We start from the raw sequence: 21,732 nt of genomic DNA on the forward strand, positions 1-21,732 counted from the left end.
GAGGGAAGGCAGCGCCGGGGTCGCTTCGCCGGCGGCAAAGCTAGGCTACGGCCCCGAAAACCGTTATTCCCCCCCGGGCAGGGCAGCGGGAGGAGGCTGCGGGCGGAGGAGGGGCCGCCGCGGCTTTAAACTTGCCGTGGACGGCCGCCCCGCCCGGGGCAGTGGGGTCTACTCAGTGCCCGGTGGGGACGTACTGCGCCTCCCTCCTCTCCCCAGCCTGACCCGGCCGGGTGGCTTCTCCGTCCCGGCAGCACCATGGCAGGCAGCGGGGCGGCAGGCTTCAGCCGTCGGGACGCCGCCGCGCCGCCGGCTCGCTGCGGGCTGTGAGGGGACGTCCCTCCGCCCCGCGGGGGGTACCGTGGCCGTCCGGCCCGGCAGCGCCGCCACCGCCGCTTCCCGCCTTCCCGACTCGTTCTTCCCGCCTCCCGCCCGCTATGGCCGCCCGCGGAGCCGAACGGCGCGGCAGTGCTGGGGTCTCGCCGCTGCCTGCCAGCGCCCCGTGAGGGGGGACAAGCGGGGCGGTGTGTCCCTGCGCTCAGTCCTGCCCGCCCCCCCCCCCCCCACTCCTCCTCCTCCTCCCCGGAGCGGAGATGTGCGAGACCCGTGCGAGGGGAGTCGCCTCCTAGACCGGCAGCCAAGATGGTGCACCTGCAGCCCCTGCCTCTCGTCGTGGTCCAGGGCGTCCTCCAGCTCGTAAGTCTCCTTCCCTGCTCCCCCCCCGGGCTCGCTGCCGCTAGACTTTGGGGGCACCGGCGCCCTTCCCGCCGGGGAGCGTGGCAAGCGCTGTCCCTTCTGGATGCGAAGGCAGAGCTGCCTCGGAGCAGCCCGCACCGCACCTCACCAGCGGGCAGCCTTCCCACAGCCTGACACCTATTTTTCTTTTCCTTTTCTTTCCAAATTCTTGTGGGCTTTTTAACGATTTTTAAGCATGTCTGTGGCTTTCCGCCCGTTTGCTGCTCGCCAGGTTGGTTTGGCATCGCCGGGCTCTCAGGTGCCCGAGCAAAGAGCGGCCCCGGGACGCGCCCGCGGAGCCGGCTACCGCGGGCCGGCGGGTGGGTGCGGGACAACACCCGAAACCGTCCCTCCCCGGAAAGTTTCCCGCTGTCCTCAAGTGCCTCTTTTCGTCTGCGGGATGCTCAGGCACTCCGAAAGCTCCCTGGGTGCTGTCGCCTTGCCGCCGCGTACGCGAAGCGTTTCTTAGTATTTTGCTATTAAACTCGCGCCCGCCCGCGTTGAGATGCTGCGCGTACCCCTCTGCGCGCCGCGGGGGGAGGCCGAGGGAGGCTGGCGAGGGTGCAACGCAGCCCTCAGAACTCAAGGCTTTTGAAGGTCGGGGTTCGGAGCCAGGTGCGCCCAGAGCCCAACTTCTCCCGGAGGCAGCGGGGCGTCAGCGCTACAGAACGGAGAGGTCTCCGCGTCGTGTGGTGGTTCTGCGGCAGGAGAGGCTCGGGGGAGAGGGATAAAACCACCCTGTACTTGCAAAGAGATTGGCAGTCTGCACTTGGGCTAGCGTGGGGGTAATTTTTAAGTTTCTATTTATCTATTTATGGGTTTTCCGAGGAGGCTGTCAGCTGCTAATTATCTCTGACCCGCGCTGCAAAAGTTATGCCCCTCTTCTTCCCCCAGCCCGCCCGCCTCGTATCTCAAAGTTTGTCACCGCGGTCAATAGGGAGCGTGTAATAAACCTTGAAGGGATTAAACACCCTCTTTAAGAACTGGAGTTCTAATATTCCAGCCTGAGTTGATTGATTAGGTTTTGGAGGAAGCTTTATGTCAAATTCTAATCCGGTTTTTTTTTTTGGATTGTGCTTGTCGTGTAATGTTTTCTTTTTTGCTCCAGCACTTTATCATAGGAATGAAGCAGCGAGCTGCAGCCCTGCGATAAGGCACACGTTTCTTTCACACTCCCATCCTTTCGGACAAGAAAAGGCTGTTTACATTTTTCACGTTCTTTCAGCCCGGTTTCCAGCTAAACAACGCGCTGGGCTGAGAGATGGGAAACAGTAAATGGATTACAAAGTTGCTGAGCAGGGGGGAAGTAAATAAAACTGCTCCTTCCTCACACCTCCAACCATCCTCACACCTTCCTTTTTCTTAATGCTGTGTTTGGGTTTTTTTTTTTTAAGCAGATATCAAAGGGACAGGGATCAGGTTTGTTGCACAGTGTTTTATGGATGATGCTGGGAACTTGCTGTGGTCTTAAATGCCCCAAGTGAAAGCTGACCGAAGAAGCAAAGTTGCTGTCTGGAATCAAACACAACTCGTGTGTGGTCAGTGCAGGCTTTCAGGTGGATGTGGTGCTCGGCTCAACCAGGAGTATTCATTTTTTCTGTGTTCTTTATACACAAACCTGCAAACTTTTAGGAGTCGATTAGTTTTATAGCTGACATAAATTAGTTTAAAAAAATAAATTAAAGGAAAATTACAACGTGTGAGGGTTTTTTCTTTGGAGGCATTTTAGTTATGCCTGTTAATGCTAATCTATTATGAAAAAGTGGTGTAAATACATTTTAGTGTACTATTACCAGAACATGTAGTTAACATCTGGTTATAGTTACAGCTTATTATAAATCGAGTTTGGAAATATTTGATGCTGGTGGTGATGCATTGAATACAAGTCTCTCCTATTCCCTGTGCTCTGGCCAGTACTTGGAGTGACTGGTGGCTTCCTGCAATCTAATTAGCAGTTTAGCAGGCAGACATCAGTGGTAATAATTTTTGGCTTTTTTTGTCTTTTTTAACCAAAGATCAAGGTGGTTAATACTGATACAACACTAAAGGCTCAGCATTTCAGCCAAGAAAGAAGAAATAGAAGAAATTGGGTGTTTTAGTGTTGCAATACAGCAGCGTTCTAGGAACCCAGAAATGCTACCATCAAACCCTTCCTGATGGTGCATTTTTAATGAAAACAGAGATGATAGAATGCAAAATATTTTGGGATTACATTTTAGTGAAGGTAGAAATACTTTTTTTTTTTTTAAATTAGATGCTCACTTGGCTTTCAGATACAAAAATGTGTTGTCTACTTACCTGCTTTTTAAAGATGCACAAATGTGAGATAAAACCCTCGTAAAAATTCAGTGATCTGAGGGATGCTAAAGATTATGGCAGACAATCTCACAGGATTTCTGAAAATGTTAGCTAGGTGACTTTATATGCTGAAACTAAGATTGTTCAATCAGAAGTTCACGTTTAATACTTCATTAATTGAGTATGGTGGATTTTTGAGGCACATTCTGAGCTTATTATTTTGATGAGTAGGTGGTGTGACCGTATGCATGTGGTATAAACATAGATATTTCTTAAACTACTTTGTGTATTTGGGTCTATTGAATAGTAAGGAAGCCTGTTGTTGAGTTAGGTTAAGGTGCTAACTTGCTTCTGTATAAATGCATTAATTTAAAAAGTCAGATTTACATCATATTGTCAATATAGATCAAAAGAATAATTTGCAGTGCACAGTCAGTACACGTCTGGGCTGTTATTGATAAGACCAAAAATCATTGTGTTGTACTGTATTATCATTAGTAGTGACTCCTGCTTTACTATTTATTTTCAGCAAGCTTTTACAATTGTCATATGATTCTTGAATGCCCTGTTAATTATCTCTTCATGAATAATACATGTTGGAAATTGAAAAGATTGAGGTGTTAGTATTTTATGGTTTGTAGTATGCCTGCTAGTGTCTTGTAAAGTTAGTTGCAGATGCTTTAAAGGAGGGGGACTTCTGCCACTTCCCTGGGGATGTTACTTGTAATTGTAAAGAATTAGTTGGTTGTTGTTTGGTGTTCTTTTTTTTAATAAGTGTCTGTTTTGTGTATTTTCTTTACATTTTACTAACTCGCACCTTTAAAATACTGTGTTTCATAATGTTTGAAATGGCTTATGTGGGTCTTTAAAGTGGATGAAATTTACCTCTTTAGGCAAGCAAAAGAAAGGGGCTGCATATAGGCTTTGAATCAAGAAGTAGTTTGCCTTAGTGGCTATACCAGCTGTCTATAGCTACTTTCCCTTTGTCTTGGCAAGGTATAGTTACAGAGACACGTTCACGGATGGTACAGAGGAATCAGACCTCCACTATTTGTTTATTCCTACATCTTTGCAGCCTGAAATTAAGAAAAGATTACAGCAGCATTTTCTAGTGCCTGTGAAGTTGCCTCACAGTTCCTATCAAGAAACTGCCTCCTAACGTTATCATTGGGCAGAGTTGTCACCATAAACCCCAGCATCAGTTATTGTACAAACCCTTAGAAGCAGGTTGCTTTTTTTTCCAGTAGTGTTTGTATAGATGAAAAAAGACAAGGAATATTGGTTTAAGGTTTGGTTTGTTTTTTTTTTTTCCCCCACCAAGATTTGATTTGAATGAAATTCAATGATGGATTAGGTTTGTCTTGGACTTTTCAAGGACTGACTTTTTACCTATAATGAAAAACAAGTTGTCTGACAATTAAGACGCAATTTTTAGAGGTGGTTTTTTTTAAGAGCTTAGCATCACCTGAAAAGAACACTTATAACTTGCATGAGACATTGCTTCATATGCAGAAATAGCTTGAAAACTGAGATAAAGCTGCATTTCCATTTAAAATATGCGTACCACTTGAGGTGTAGAAATACATCAGCGTCTTCCTCTTGGCTACTTTAATTTTGTCTCTGTAGCTTTACAAACGTGGTCTCTGTAACGTGCCCTTTCAGTGAGAATCAGAAATAGGCACCATGCAAAACTCTCAACTCCTGTTTCGGAAAGGTAAACGCTTCCCTCGGGTCATCTTGAAGCACACAGATCGAATTCCATCCCCTTTAATTTCAGGGAGATCTTTGTCATGAAATATACTGGCCCCAACCTTTCATTTGGTTTATTTTGGTATTTTTTTCTCAGTGCTGTAGGCACTCTAAGCCTACCTCTCATTCTCATGTAACAGGGTAATGCAGGCAACCCCAGGAAGGCAGGCGGTCTGAAGTGGAAGACAGCTCAGCCCATGTTGGTTTCAGCAGGTTGAGAATTTATTATCCCAAGTGAGGAGGTAAGCAGGAAGGTGGACAGGGCTGGGGTTAGTTCACATAGGAGGTTAACAGGCAGCACTACACTCAACTTGTTCTTACATCACATCTTTTGACCTAGTTCTGTGGAACTGATGACTGATTTCTTTTTTTCAGTTTGCTTGTAGGTTGACTGGGGCACTGAAAGGTTATGGGTCCTGTTTAAATCTGCACAGTAAGTCTGTTTGACTGACATCCTTAGACTGTAAGATATACCCCAGGCTTCCATAGCACAGGGCATGTAAAATCCAAGTCTTGATCTTTCAATCTGTAACACGGAAGGTATTTTTTTCCTGCTGTTGTAAAGCACATGCTATGTGTAAAGCTACACGTCAGAGGTGTGCTGTGAGTAGTTCTCATTACTGGTGGTGAAGTGTAACCAACAGCTGAGTGAAACAGAAGGATCTGTGGAGTCCAAACACTAAATTGGGATGTATTGATCAGTCTCTCCTTTCTGTTTTGCTTTCAGAACCTTGGTTCCTGTAAGAAGGGGACTTGGGCATGGCAGTCAAAAGGGCAGGACAGCAGAAACCACTTACTGTTCAGCTGCCAGAGCCTGTTCTAGCTGCACCTCTGCTCTAGGTCCACCAACTTCCTCCTGTACTGTAGAACATTTTGCCCTTAATTGACACTTCACAAACAAAAAGTGAACAGGGAGAAGCCAAAGCTGCTCAGCATGGGACATGGGCACTGGGCAGTAACCTGTCTGCAGCCTGTGGTCTGTGGGTGATGTGTTAACCTGTGTTTGGCTCAAGTATTGAAGAAAACGTGGTAATTCTTGGGAGCTTCTGGTAAACAGATGCAGTATGGAAAGATCAGCACTAGTCTCTCTGAATGGTTTTAAGACAAAAGCTGTCGTTCCATAGGTGTGGGCTGCATCTTCTTCAGAAACAGAGTGAGCTCTTGTAGTGCTCAGGGAAGATTGTCACTTCGGGTCTTCCACATGTACTCCTTGGTGTATCAACACCAAATGCAGGGAGGAAAAAGAATCTTTTGCCTTTATCACTAAATTGCTGTGAGAAGTCGCTGTTTAAAGGCATGTGTATGTCACAGAATGATGTGTTTGCTCTGATAATCTCTCTCTTAGTCTTTATTTTTGCCCATCTCTTAACTCACTGCATCCCATTTTCATTCCATTTCTCACCATGTTAGTAGCTGTGGCTTATGGGGTTTGTTTAGGTACTTAATAAATTGGAGTTAAAGAAAATAATGGGTGGACTTGCTAAGCAGGAGCCTTAATGTTCACCTGCTCCCACATTCCATGTACCAGCACTTGGGATGCTGGAACAGCTACAGGTCCTGTGCAGAAATATGGGAGCACTCTGCCATGTGAGCAGAAGATGGGGTGGGAGTGGATGACTTTCTGGATGTATCTCATACAAAATCTATGAGGTCTGCAGGTCAGGACTTGGAAAACAATCCCTTTCCTGTAGGGAATCTCCTTGTGGGCTGGGGTTCTGTGTCAGCTATAAGCTCAGTCGCAGTTAACAAAGAGGTTTGAGAAACGAATTAAGAGTGGGGAGGAAATAAAGGGCTATGAAGAGAGGTGCACAGTTGAGACCAAGTAGTTTTGTCCTTGCAGCAGAGATTTCAGTGCTGGTATGATGCTGGAATGGCAGCACTTACTGTAAATACAGAATTTGAACGACCTGACTGTAATTTCAGGTAGAATTAAAGAGCTTTAGGAGTGGCAGTTCCTGAGATAAGTTTTCACTTTGTTCCAAACGATTGGTAGTAACAGAAGCTATTATTAGCAGGGAAGTGAAAATGAAAGAATAGGGAGAAATAAAAAAATAAAACTAAGAATCTAATGTCTCTAAAATCAGTTTTTTATGTGCACTGGGGCCAATTATGGTTATTGTGTCATTATAGTGCAGAGTTGAGGCTACTTCAAATGCCCGTATTCTGCTTCTTCAGATCCAGAATGATCCGTTGGTTTATTATCAGTTGAGAATTCCCTGACTCCATAGTATTAGGTTTGGTGATGATCTGGTATTTCTAATTCTCTGAATCACCAGAATAAACACAACCTTAATTACCCATGTTCTAGGAAAATAAAACATTGCATATAGAAGTGCTTCTATTTGCTCTGCTGTTATATCTGTTAGATAGAATGGCTTTTTATGGTTTTGGTGGAGAAGGAGTTGGCAGTGCTTGGGGCTGACCTGAAGAGCACTGGGACTTGGCTGGGGGAGTAAGAGGTGTGAATATGAGCGAGAGGAAAAAGATGGAAATAAAACAGCTCCCTGGGCAGGTGAGCCTGAGCAGTTACTGCAGGAGGAGAGGGACAGACAGACTGAGGGTAACAAGGAATACTTGGAGAGCTGGAACTACTGTTTCCCATGGGGATTAGAGGGTCTCGTGGACAGTGATTTGTTCTCGCTGAGCTGTAGCTGTTTCTGGTGAGTGTGTTCCTCCAACACTGGCAGCTTTAAGGTGTTGACAAGCTGATCCTTCTCCATACTCCAAGTGGCTGGGAGGGTCTTAGAAAGCTTCAGAGATTGTAGTACAGGAGTAGGTATGTAACAGCTCTACTCTGTAGGTGGTCTTTGTGGTACTCTAGTCAAGAGACATTTGTGTATGCCACCATTAGTTTGGGCAACTGAGGGAGGAAAGGCTGGCTCAGCATACCAAAATAGAGCCCCAGGGTATGTTTCTCAGCTTCACCTCCAGCAGACCAGAAGCCTGTTCTGCATTAGAGTAGACCCACTCCTTCACTGGCCTGTCTCCGTATAAAGGCAGGGAGAAGGATGAACTTTATCAGAGAGGAAGCTGACTTCCATGATGTGTTTGCATCCATGGTGGATGACCAGATGTTGTTTAACATGACTTAGTGCTTAGGATTCTTACCCTATTACTATAAAGGTGACACTGCACAACTTTTCCAAACTGAGTTTTAGTGCTCTACCATGTGCTTTCCTTGGATAAAATTCTAATATGTCTATGTTTTTAATCCAATAACAAAATAGCTTGGTGGTTTTTGTCTCCAAAAGACAAGAAAATGTTTAACTAAGAGTATATATTTAAACTACAATAAACTGTATGGGTTATAGTAATCTGAGAGCCATGTCTTTGGAAACTGAGTCAACTCAGAGAATATGTAAATGGTGGAAATAGTTTTATTCATGACCTTTAGTGATGCTTTGAGGAGGAAAACATGAAAACCTTTATCCTGAAATTGTATTAAAATATATTGTAAAGTATAATACATTTATTTGGTCTACTATGGAACAGAGGTTGCATTATGAGGCTGTGATCTACACAAGCACATGCAGACTGCACTGTACTCCTGTTCCAGACTGGAGTCAGGTTGATCCTCGTGAAGTCAGATGGGGTAGCACAAGTCAGAGCTGCTAAATCTCACTGGGAGACCAGAGCAGCAAGGCTTATACTTAAATATGTCTATTCAGCCTCCAGATGTAAAGGCAGGAGGAGCAGCTGTACAACTACTAGTTGTGGGCTATGGAGGTGTGCGTTCCCTGTGGGTCAGGAAGTTAGTATTACATGTGAGAAACTCAACTCCTTATGTCATAATTTTAATGATTAGGGATAACTGCAAAATCCTCCTCTAGTACCCTGTTCTGTTATAGATTCTTAAAACATACTTCCAGCTTGGAGCCTCCTTGGCTTCAGAGCAAATAAAGATCTCTTAAGATATTCAGAAACAATAAAAAAATGTTGGGAAGCAATATCTTAAATAAGTTAAAGATGAAACTTCAATCTTTAAACCTTTTGTTTTTAAAGGACTGTGGCAGCTGAGAAGAGCTGCTGAATCTGATCTTAATTGACCAGGGACGTTTTTGGAGTGACGTGATGTGACAAGGGAGGAGTAAACCCCAGCCTTTAGTTCCTTGAGCAAACAGTACCAGGGAGAAGGCTAAAGCCTGTGTTGTTTTCCACTCATTAAACTAACAAAATGCTAATCAGCTTTGTGGAAAGATTCATAGCAGGTAATGTTACCTCTGTCACTGTGGCACCCCTGAGGAGTTACCAGGTGCCTGGGCCACTTTAAATTAGATGATTGAAACAGTTGTATGTGACAGTCACTAGCTAAAGTCTAAATCTGTCTTTTAAAAGAGAGATTCAATTTTGTCTGTTGTCCAGTTTAAGTTCTGTGGCCATTCAAAGCAAGGACAAGGCTGATGCTAAACTCCTTATCAGGTTTGGACAAGTCCTCTGATGCAGCTGCAGTTGTATGTCAGACTTCATCCTGTGACTGAGCTGCTGCATGGTTTGCAGTCATCACAATAGTCCTCCAATACTGGAAATGCCCTTTCTTGCTGGAATTTTGAATAAACTGCACAGTTTTCTGTGCTAAGTAACAAATCCATCAGTCTTCTCTGCATTCCACTGGCTTGGGTCTGCTCTCTGCTGTGAGAGAGTCTCTGGCCTTCCAGGGAGCTCTTGCAAGCTTTGCTCTGTTGTGAGCTGCCTGCTTGCCACCTCTCTTTCTCCCTTCCTCCCCCTCTATAATCCTGAAGATTTTTCCATGCAGAGATTGCTCCCTTCCTCTGGGACAACCAGCAGCTTCCTCACTTTCCTCTTCTTCCTGGAGATGCCTGTCTGATCCAAAGTATGCTAGACAGGACCAGATACAAAGACTGTTTTTGGTTTTACTGCCCAATAGAAAAAAAGTGCTTTGTTTTTTAAAATAAAGCATAATGTATTTGTACAGAAAACAAATAGTTCCTCTGCCAGCTTTCCAGGATCTGTCAGTGGTCATTGTGACCCTTGCTGTCTGTCAGCTGTCTGTCCAAACTCTTTGATAGCAGATCAATCCAAAAGCTTTATCACCTCTGGACCCTGGGTTGTATAATGTACTTCCAGAGCATTTCCATTTAAAAATTGCCAATTTTTTAATTCAGTTTTTACAAGGCAAAATCTGAGTGGATATCCACTATTAAAGTAAAAGACTGGAGCATGATGTGGGGGCTGTCATACTTTTTTCTTGTAAGAAGCAAGTTCTGCAGGACTACAGATGCTATAGACACTGCACTATTTCTCTTAAAAAAAAAAAAAAAAAAAAGGCATATTTTTCCTTCCTGACACTCATTCATTGTCAAGGTCTTGCTGTGGCAGTGAGCTCTGGTGTGTGAAACGTAGATCAAGACCAAGAGATGCAACAAACTGCACTTGCATCACATTAGCATTCTGGGGGCAGAGAAGCTTTTGGTTTTGTTTTTCATGCTTTCTCTCCTTCCTTCTCAAACCCAAACTCCCAGATTTTTTTTTTATTTTATTTTTTTTTACAGCAGTTCCAGTGAAATCCCAGCCAGTGTTTTTCATTTGGCTCCCTCCCTTATTTAAGAACTTACTCTCATCCATCTCAGCTTTTCAGCTGCCTCTTATTTCTCTTCTCACTCAGTATCCAGTTCTTGGCACCAAACTGAAGCTAGCTTAAAATAATAGCGAGGTAGTTGAGTGTCTGACAGGAGAATAAATTCATTGTTGAGTTAGGGCCTCTTTGATTTAAAGTAAATGAAATGCCTCTCTAGATGTAAGAATGAAAAACCACGACATAACCTCATACTCAGATCCATTTTACAGTATTCACCCCATAATCCTTTTATTCAGATATGCATGACCTGTGTATTATCAGCAATGGACAGCCTAACAGTGCTGTGACTGAGGAATTTAAACTCCACATTTTATTTAACAAAACCTTTCTGTGGGTACTGCATGGGATGTGTTACTCTGCTTGCTTAGACTGGAGGTTCAGTGTTGCTGTTTTTACTACTTAAATGTTGAACAGTGGGGGAATGAATGAATTTACAGTAGCTGACGTTGTAGACATGATGACCAAGAATACTACTCTGCAGAAATCTGCCTTCTGGTGGTTTTCTTTCACTGAACAGCACAGTTATATTTTCATTGGAATAACAATATTAGGTATCGTATCTTTCTTGGGGGTTGATCTATTGGATTGTCTTATCCAGTTCAGGATAAGTACTGGATTTATTTTGTAATCAATGTTGGTAAAGCTGGAAACAGTGAAGGAGATTCAACTTTGTGTTCTGTGTAGATATTAAATCTGTAGTCCTGATAACACAAACCAGTAGGCACTTACCTGACTTGTCCCATACCAGTGATATTAATCTTTCTGTGTATTCAGGGAATGTTGAACTAAACTGGTCTGTAAACAGGTATTAATTACTAAAGGCTTCTCTACTATGTGCCCTATGTCCTGATTTCTGTCTTACCCACTGTGATTATTTAGTTAAAAGCTCATTATCCTTGAGTTCACCAGCTCTGACAGGTCTGTTTGAAGTGGGCAGAATGGTTGAACAGTTATTTGAGGGGGACAGAGATGCAGCTGATGGGCAGCAGCATCATAGGAAGCTTGATTTTCTTAGGAAATAGGCTGAAGTAAAACTTGAACCAGAAATGAGTCTGAAAGCCAAAGCACACCTGCATCCCAGTCAGACAGAAGTTCACCAGGACTTTCTGGGGTGGCCACGTGTCAGGGTTTGGTTGTTATTGTACTGACATGTGGAGGCTACAGAAAACTTTTTAATCTTTCTTTGCCTGTAATGAAAACACAGGCTGCTATAGAATTCATTTAGTTCAGGCTCCTCTTTAAAATTCTCAACTGGGAAAGAAGTAGCAATCAGTTTTGGTGTGGGCAAGAAAACCTACCTAAATAGGGTGGTGTGGTTCTTTTTTTCCTTTCTCATTTCTTCAGTTTGGGAACAACATCTTAATTAAATATGGTCAAGAATTTTTCTGCATTTCTGGAAAATCCAGAGTCATTAAAAGATAGTGGAGATGTTCTCTATCACAGCTTTGAATTAAACACCTGCAGTTTGCATATAGTGCCTGAGAATGAGATTCAGGAGGGAAGGAATGGAGATACCCAGCAAGGTCCCTGAGAAGGAAGAAGCAGTAGCTTAAAATTTATCCCTTCCTGAAACTTCAGAGCCTTCCTCAGGGTTGCAAGGATGCTGCCTTTCACTTCTAAGGTAAAAGAGCAGCTTTTAATGACTAATGCATAAATAGGTGATAATATCTCCATTCTCTGTGCAAATAAGCCAGTGCTTATCCCCTAATTAGGGTAGCAGAAGGGAAAGTGAGCCTGTGTCTCTCAAGACAGTATCATCTTTATCAAGGTCCCTGCCCTCAAAGGGATTGAAAGCATCTACCTTTTAGAGGGAGAGAACAAGTACAAATTTTGGGATTATTTTGGTTTTGGTGGCAGGTGGGTATGTTTGGATTCAGTGTCGAGGGGGGAAGGGACTTTCACACCTACCAGATGTACTTTCCCCTGGAAGGAGACACTGAATTAAAAATTCAAAAACATAAAATAAAAAGAGGTGAGAGCACTATTGCAAGCATTTTTTCCCTCTTTTTGTAATCTTTGTCCAAAGGTGTGTGAAAACCACATCCTGAACTGATTGATGTCTAGGCTTGTATCCTGAGAGAGCCCAGCCATGGATTAGGAGCTCAGGTGCTTTACACAGGGTGCTAAAAAAAGAAAAAATACATGGAATTTGCATCCTTAAACCATAAAGACTGCTTGGGTCTTGTGTTGTACAGTGCAGGTTTAGATTCAGGACCTGGGAAACTGTTACGAACCTGTGGGAAAACTGCATTTGCTGTGTCCCACGTTCTCCCTGCTCTTTTGTTGTTTTCTAGAGCAGATGGGTAGCAGGAAAAGCTGCCCAGTGTCTTCTTGTGGTGTAGGGTTGCTCAGATGGAACGCTTCCACGGGTTGTTTGTTTTTGGGGGAGCAAGGTTTGGTCTGGTTCTGGGGTTTGTTGTTGGTCATTTTCTTTAAAGTTCTGTGATAATCCCAAGGAATTTTCCAAGCTGACAACATCGTATTTTTTTTTACTGAGTATCGCCTAGTACTGTACACAAACTCTTCCTAATTCTTTCCATTATGCTTAGCTATCTTCTTTTCTACCACTCTTGAGACACTTTGCTTTAAGCTGCATCATTTGCCTGTTCCTGGGGACCTTTTCCTCAAAGAACTACAGTGCTGGCATTGTGAGTCACAGCAAGGTTTGCCTCCTTATTCATCTTTTCCAGTGATCATACGTGTTTGGAGGAACTTAATAGCCTTTTTTCTTCCCTTTTTCTTGTTGATTTTCATAGAATATCTTAATGGGAAGATACCCACAGTGCTAACCCAACTGGTTAGGCTGAAAAGATACAGAATCACGGAATCATAGGGGTTGGAAGGAACCTTGAGAGATCATCGGGTCTAACCCCCCTGCCAAAGCAGCTCCCTAGGACATATCACTCAGATAGGTGTCCAGATGGGTCTTGAATATCTCCAGAGATGGAGACTCCACCACCTCCCTGGGCAGCCTGTCCCAGGGCTCTGTCACCATCTAAGCATAGAGAACTCTTGGAGAGTTTGGCAGTTTTGCAGATGAAGAAAACAGGCTAGGTTTAGGAGGAAGACACCATATTCTCAATAACTATCTTAGAATATTTTTTTTTTACTTCAAATTGTGATGCTTTCACTACTGAATGTTTTTTTACCCATCTCTAAACACACTTCCTAGGCAGTTTAGGGAGTTTTATACTGGGTGTGAGCAGTCAGCCCGTGAGGATGGGACACTCTTCATGCCATGTGTACATTCTGAAGACAGGAGCTACACCACTGCATCATCACTATGCACCAGTTACAAAGCACAGCACCCAAAGGTAGGATGAGTACAGTCCTAAGGCTCTGATCAGCTCAGAGCTCAGGGAGAACATTCTTGAATGTAGCCAGAAACATCACCTGTTTCCCCAAAGTGTTACTTGTATTGCAAGCTCTTCAGGGGTGCCTTCTGCTCTCTGTGCAGGGCTGAGCAAGCATCAGTGCTCTGAGTAAATACAGCAGTGGCAGAAAAGAAAAGTTAACAGCAGGAATTGCACATAAACAGATTGCATATCTAAATATTTTGATCACTCTCTAATTCCTGATTAAAGAACTAACCCATGAAGTTCCCAGGGGACACGTTTCTTTGCAAGCAGTGACAACCTTTGTAACAGTCAATGTGTAAGAAAAGCTTCTGTTGAGAGATGCTGTAAAAAAGCATCAGATGTTCTTCTGCTATAAATGTTACTGCTTCAGATTTCCTGTTCCTGAAAGAAATATGTTTGGAGTAGTCTGTAAAACAGTCTTCTTACCTGGAACAACCACCTGTTTCTCATAGAAGTCATCCTCCTTAGTAGACAAGCTTTCCACTAAGGGATAAGACAAGGTGCTGTTTTCTTCTGGCAGTAGTCAGAAATAAGAAAAATAAACGTGGGGGAGAAATCAATCAATTCTGTTAGGCACACACCTTGATGTTCCTATCTGAAATACAGACTGTATGGAAACACAAATAGGTTCAGAGAAGCCTCCAAGTATAGAATTATTGACCCTGAAGGATAAGATACAGCATAACCTTCCTAAGCTGTGCTTTGTCAATTTTAAGTACTGTTTGCAATGTGAGTACTTGAACAGTTTCACCCCTGTCAGCAAAGATTTTTAATAGTAAACATATCAGAGCCTTTGCTATTTTTTTCCCTTTTCTATATTATGCTACTGTAAAAGTATATTAATGTTCTATGCATTCACTAATGTTCTTTAAGGCAGTATAATTAAGTACAAATGATTGATGGAACTCAAAAAGTACACAGATGTGTCTGGTTTTCCATCTGGTTGCTCATTTTCTGATTGGGGCTTCAATTATGGGACCAACTGGTTGAACTCTCCCTATGGTGTATCACAGCCCTGGATACTGTGGGGTCTGCAATACTATGTCCACGTGAAAGATGAAAGATGAAGCCAGTAGATCTCAATGAATCTTCTTGAAATGTAAATGCAGTTATCAAAAGATAACTTCTAAGATGAAACAGTCTTTCACATGATGCTAACTCTGTGTCTGCACTGGGGTATTTTTGAGTCCATCAGGGAAAAAAAAGATACTATTTTCCTCAAAATGCTTTTGAACACTCACCCCAGCCATTGATTCAAGAAGCACAATGTCTTCCAGACAACTCAAATATGAAGCAGTCCACATCTAGCTGTATTACCTAGCAAGGAAGAATATCTCAGCCTGTGACTCATTCAGTGTAGAACCATGAGACAGTGTCCTGGGAAGGTAGCAGATGAAAGTTGTCCTTTAAGTCTACCCCACAGTACAAACATGAGTTTGTTTCAAGAGATATGTATACATGAAACAAAATAGCTAAATTCATTCACATGCTGCTATTCAAAGCTTATAATTGAGATAATCACCTTTGAGTCACTGTGTTTAAAAAATAAAGCTGCTGGGAACTATTTTTTTAATGGATCATACTTGGAGTTGTGGCACAAGCATTTTTCTGCTGAGAGAAAGCCTGGAAGAGCAGGAGGAAGGCAGCAGCCATGCCTTTGCTGGTCACCATGCTCACTTAACCTGCTGAAGGAAGTCCATTGTCCCAGTGGCATTGAACTGCTGGCCAGAATATGGGCAGTGAGGAGTAAAAAGACTCTGAGATGACTGTGAACTTAAATGCTCAGCACCCATCAGTGTCTGCTGGATGGGAAGTTAGATTTTCATTAGGATGGAATTTCTGGGTCTTTAGTCACACCTCTTCCTTCAGATTCTTCAAACCTCACAGCAACAACTTTCAACAGTGTATTTTGAAAATAACTTTATCATGGAATCTGAGGCAGACAAGACTGTTCAAATCATCTTCTCTGGGAAGATTAATTTGCAGAGGGTTTACTTTGCTGATACTTTGTTTTCCACAAAGCTATGTCAAAACTTCTCAGTAATGACAGTGATTATGAAAATCTAAGCCTACACCATCCTTCTGTGAATTCAGTCTGTAGTCTTACAGAGGAATGGAACTCCATTTGCTACTGACCTCCAGTTAGAGAATGACCCATTAACTTCTGAGCCTGTCACAACTTGGGTGCTTGGGAGGCTGTCAAAAAGTAGATGACATTCCTCTGCTTTCTCCTCATCCACAGATCCAGTCTTTTGATAAATATTTGGCAAACAAACAATTTAGTTGAGTATGGTAAATTTAGTAAATCCATGGTAAATCTCTGCTGGCTGTTCCCAGTCATCATCATCATCCCCTTCATGTGCCCAGATATGACTTTAGAAAGGATTTGCTCCATGATTTCCCCAGGGGCTGAAGTCAAGTCTGAGCAGCTGGTAATCTCCTGGATTTTTTTTTTAACCTTTTTTTGAAAACAGGCACAACATTTATTTGTTTTTTCCTGGTCATCAGGGACCTCCCCCCATCTCCAAACCCTTTCAAACTTGTTTGTGAACAGCCTTGTAATAACAGCAGCCAGCTCTTTCGGGACACTTGAATGATACCCATTCATCCCTGTGGACTATGTATGGGTCCAGATTGTTCTGGGAATCCCTGACTCAATTCTCTTCTGTGGCTGATAGTAAGGATTATGCAGGGAATAAAATCAAGACTTCAGAGGACTCATTTTAGTTGCACCAAGTTGTTCAAGAGTCAAATCCATCCTTTGGAGTATGCTGTATCACTAAGATAGGCTCTGCTGGGTTTTTGTTTAGTGATGGATCCTAAATGATCATTAAGCCAAAATTTAAAGAATCATCTGTAAAGAAATAGTTGTCATTCATTTTATTTCTCTCTAAATTAACTAGAAGGACATGGTGGTTCACTTCAAGACTCCTTAGGAGATCTAAGCTCTACTTACCAGGGTAAATCTTGAGTTTGGTCTCCTAATACTGCATTGGAGAATGGCTGCATAGAGACAGAAGGAAATGTGCTTCTGGGGCATTGGCAACGTTCCTTGCAGATGAGGATGCTCCAGGGGGAAACAGTGGTGTGCAGTCTCTTGGTAACTCTGGAGCACCATTCTCCCTTATTTCTCCATCCCTATATAGTTTGAACATGGTCTAAGTTTCAGCCAAAAAAAATCTCAAGCATGGTGTTAGTGCCTGGCCCCATTTTTGGAGTGAAATCTCAAGACCAACTTGCCTAAAATACTGATTATTCTTTGCTGTGTAAGGAAGATGATCTGTAATTCGTTGCAAATCCCATCTTTCTGAATTCAACCTGTGCTTTATGGGCAGCAAACACAGAGGTAAAACTGCCAGCCTGTGCTTCAGACTACCAACTTTTTGTTCCTGCAAAAACAATTTGCATTTTTAATCATCTGTTATTTTTGTGTCTACATATTAAAGGCTTGTAGATAAATTATTAAATTGAGAAAATATCCAGATAGGCAAATGAATCTCAAAGCAATTATAACACCTGAAAATTTATCAAGTGATAAATTTTAGCTGGTACTTCTCAGCTATGGAAAGAAATGACTGTTGCCCATTGTCAAGCTCTTGCTCTTGCAGTTTTCTACCATACAGGAACTTCCTACTCCCCTCAGTTTGTGAGCTGATGCAGTGACAAGTTGCAGGGAGATGACAGATTTAGCGAAGGATTTGGAGCCTGAACACCTGTGCAGTGTCATGCATTTAAAAATAGAGTGTGACAGCAAAACACATCAACCCTCTAACGTCCAAATGGAAACCACAGGGGTTTTTCCTTCAACTTTTATCCAGAGAAATGGCTTTCAATCATCGCTGTCCAAGTAAAAACACAAAGCAAAAGCTGTTTGGTCGAGGCCCAGAATAAACAGGAACAAATTGGAGTGGGAGGCACAGGTGCACCAAAAATATCTAGTTGTGTCTGTCTTCTCAGTGATGTTCTGATGTCTTTGAGGGATGCAGATTATTCATGTGGGTTGGCAATCTCTTCAGGAAGCGTTTGCTGGTGGGTTAGAAGAGGACTGTCCACTAAAGCTACCTTGCATGCTTTCACTTCTGCATGACCTGCTCAGCCCTGCAATGAAGATATGAAAAAAAACAGCCAAAATACTTTTTGTTTGTTTTGTATAATCTTCTCTGTGGGAGGAAAAAAAAAAGTATAAATCAAGAGCAGAAAGATAAAACCAGTGGTGCTTGATTACTGGGTTAGATGTGTGTAGCGTGCTCTCCTCTGGAGGAGCCTACGTCACTGACAGGATTTGAAGGGAACATCTCTACGTCCCCTCTCCTTTAATAGTACCCTTGAAAAGTTAATCAGAACTAAAGCACGTAATCTTTTCATGGTTTGTGTTACAGAGGAAACTGGGTTTCCCTCTCTGTCTGAGACTTAAGCCTGCTGCAGTCCCTGGAACAGCACCACAGGCAGGCTGTGAACACAATTCATCCCCCTTTTCCTATCAAGGAGTGCTAACCTTCCAGCATGTGCTCTTTCTTCAGCAAAAGCTTTATTCTCAAAGGTTGTGCATTGGTTTTGGGTTTGTTTTTTTTTTCATATTGGGTACAATCTTTTTGAGAGGGGGTTTTTGGCCTCTTTTCTATTGGAATTCCATTAATTGTTTTAAAAGGGATGTTTATTCACTGTTTGGGGACAACATTTTAATGTGATTGTGTGATAGGGAATTAAGGAAAGTCCATATTTAGCTCTTCTGTGCCCTCATTTATATATGAGAAAGACAGAAATCTGCTTTAAAGTCAGATAAGAATTAGCATTTTGGATGATAAAAGCCATCACACATGAATGGGTTGCTTCTTAAAATCAATGAAATAAATTAGGCTCCCTATTTAGGAGCATCTGGCACCCTTAGAACTTAGTTCATATAATGATATCTCTGTTTATTAAAAAGAATTATGTAACAATATGGTTGATTTATTTCAAGATGATTGGCTTAGCAACTTAATTGGACTATGCAGTATACCAGAGCAAAAAATATAATTTAATTAGCTGATTCGTTTGTGGATGACTGGAAGCACTGCACATCATGCTCTGCTTCTTTAAAGGTGTGCAGCCATTTGATCCTGCATGCAAGGAACTGAACCATTTCAATTTCCACAGAAACCATCTCTGCACGTACAGGACCATCAGCAGCACACTGATGTTCAGGCATCGGGCCTCAGTCAAGGCTCACAGGAACCCTTGGCAGAGGGAGGAACCTGCCTGGAGAATCAGCAAGACAAAAATGCCTGGAAGAATCTCCTCTCACCGTGTCTCTCTTTCTGCCTTGAGCTGAAACTCTCACTTTCCAACTCCCAAACACTATTTAGGATACCCCCAAATTACCCTGCTGTATCCAAGTTTCATATTCATCCTGGTGCAGAGTTTTATTTCCTCTATTTCCAGGGTCACTACTCACACATGACAAACACGCTCTTGCAACAGGGTTTGACTGTTCTACGAGGTTTTTCATGTCTCAGCCAAGACAGAGCAGCTGGGGGGGTGTGGGCTGTATTATTGGTGCACCTCAGTAACACAAAACCAATGGGGTTATTTATTGAAATGTACAACTTAATATCTGAATAGTATTTTCAGAATAGCATTGCAAATATCAGAAATTTCAGAATAGCATTTTCAGCCTTGAAAAAAGAAGGTTAAGAGGGGATCTTATTAATGTTTATAAATATCTCAAGTGTGGGACATGGGGAAATGGCCAGACTCTTTTCAGTGTCTGTGGGGACAGGACAAGGGTCGATGGCCTCAAGTTGGAGCACAGGGAGTTCTGCACCAATATGGGGAAGAAGTTTTTCACAGTGAGGGTGACAGAGCCCTGGGACAGGCTGCCCGGGGTGGGGGGATGTGGAGTCTCCATCTCTGGAGGTATCTAAGACCCATCTGGATGCCGACCTGTGCGACCTGTCCTAGGGACCCTGCTTTGGCAGGGGTGTTGGGTTCAATGATCTCTGGAGGTCCCTTCCAACCCCTAAGATTCTGATTTGACTGTGGTTCAAATAACTTCCAAGATCTCTCTGCTTTTTCAGTTCCAATTCTGCTTGTATCAGCCTAGAGACTGCTGTACAGCGGGCGAATTCCGCTTAAGTGGAGTTAATCACATCAGCTTAAGTGGTTTCTATGTACTTCAGTTTTACACCAATTTAAATGAAATTAGAGGTTTGGATGTTGATTTCTTTGCACTGTTAACTTAAGATACTCTGAGTCCCTGATGATTTCTTTTTCCATTCCTATAATTGAACGCCAAAGTCCCCACTTCTCTCTCACCCCCCAAAGCACACGGAAAACAAGACAAAAACCTAAATTGAAGTCAGAGTAAGGATTTGACTTAAAACATAAAGGAAGAAATAAGGCTGAAATTCCATACTTATCACACCCTGTTGTACCTAGATGCTGCTGCACATCTGCTGTGTGAGATAATGCCCTGTTTAGAGACCGTGTTAGGAACACAGAAAATTGGAAATGAGTTTCAAGTTTCAACGCTACATTTCTTTACTACTGGGAGCAAGTAAAGGCCCTGTTTTTCACTCTTTTTTTGTGGGTTATGTGATTTGATTCCCTCTGTTTGTTTGCTCTGTAAATAATAAAGGCATGAAGGCAATCAGGAAGGGGATGGTTCTGTAAGAAATACTTGGTGCAGCACAGCTGGGTTGGGTTTTATTTTAGAAATTCCCAGATTGTATACCAAGGTTTCATTGTATTAATATTAGCCATAGCAAAAAAATAAGAGATGCTCAATTGAAGCCATGGGTGGAGCAATAAAAAACACATGTAACTTGTTCAGTCATTCATCATGTAATATGAATAATTAAAATCAAAGGCAGTGGTTAGCTGTTACTGGCCTGTGACAGCATATATTCTCTCAGGACTACCTGGTGTTATAATTCACTTCTGTCACAACCACATATTATCAGTTATTTGTGTGAGCCTTGCCTGTAGCTATCAGGCTGGAGTTACATCTGCAGCCAGCGTGCTTTCCAGCTACTTCTGACTGAAAATCATGCATGGTGCATGGGTCTGGCTTCTGTCAGGGGATGTTTTTCTCATACGGTCATGCAAAACATAAGGGTTTTCTTACAATAAATGACCATTGTGCAGGACACTTAGGGTTGGACTTAATGTACAGGAAATGAAGTACATCTCTAAATGAAGACCATCAGGCTTTATCTGGCCTTTTAGGACTTCCATTCTTCCAAGTTCAGTGCTTTCTCTTGGGTTCGTGCGTGCCTGAATTCCTGTTCACCCATGGTGGGAGGTGAGAGGGTTTCCCTGACAAACCAGGGCACAGCAAAGGGGACTGGCTGTCTTTAATGCACAGCCTGGCAGTAGTGACATGCTCTCAATGTACGTGATGGCTCCAGGGGGGAATAGAACAAGTAGGGACATCCCATTCCTGAATCCAGACCTGAGCAGGAGCATCTCTTGTACCTTGAGGAATGAGGAAGAGTGGTGAGAACATGACAGTTTGGCTATGGGACCAGGAAACCAGCTTCCCAAACCAGAGAGAGGAGTAAACCAGCAGTGTAGGGACCTCTCTTCCTCTCTCCAGTCTGTGCTGCATTTATACTGTGCAGTGACTATGAAGACAAGGGGAGAAAAAGCAGACAAGTGAAGCATGCTGTTGGCACCCCAGAGAAAACATCTCCTCCTGTGTATTGAGCAGCAATGAAGTGCACATCAAAATTGTTTAGACATCTTGATCTATATTCAGCTATCAGAATTTTGGCTGAAATTCAGCTGAGCCCTAAGCAAAGTCAAACCCAAGCCACATACATCTTATCTACACTCATGAGGTGTTGCCCTTTGCTGACTGGAAGGAGATCTGCCAAGATTTTCTTCGAATGGAGCATGCTTTGGAAATACCAACTCTATTCAGTGAAGTAATATGTATTTGAGCTCCTTGTTCTCTGAATGTAGGTGATAACAATCCCTGTTTCTCACTGCAAATCTGGCCATCCTGTGCTCCTCTGT

General features: G+C 42.8%; 1 protein-coding gene across 1 annotated transcript in view; it reads left to right on the plus strand.

Moving 5' to 3' along the window:
• Nucleotides 1-639: 639 nt before the first annotated feature.
• NXPH2 (neurexophilin 2) overlaps nt 640-21,732 on the plus strand; it is a gene marked incomplete at both ends in the record, with an annotated part of 37,276 nt that continues 16,183 nt past the window's right edge. The window contains one exon of the mRNA XM_084265267.1: nt 640-693. Within this exon, the coding sequence (XP_084121393.1) occupies nt 640-693 (54 nt within the window). The remainder of the gene's footprint in view (nt 694-21,732) is intronic.

This window comes from Gallinula chloropus (genome assembly GCF_964237585.1).
Source record: "Gallinula chloropus genome assembly, chromosome: 5".
Taxonomy (NCBI): Eukaryota; Metazoa; Chordata; class Aves; order Gruiformes; family Rallidae; genus Gallinula; species Gallinula chloropus.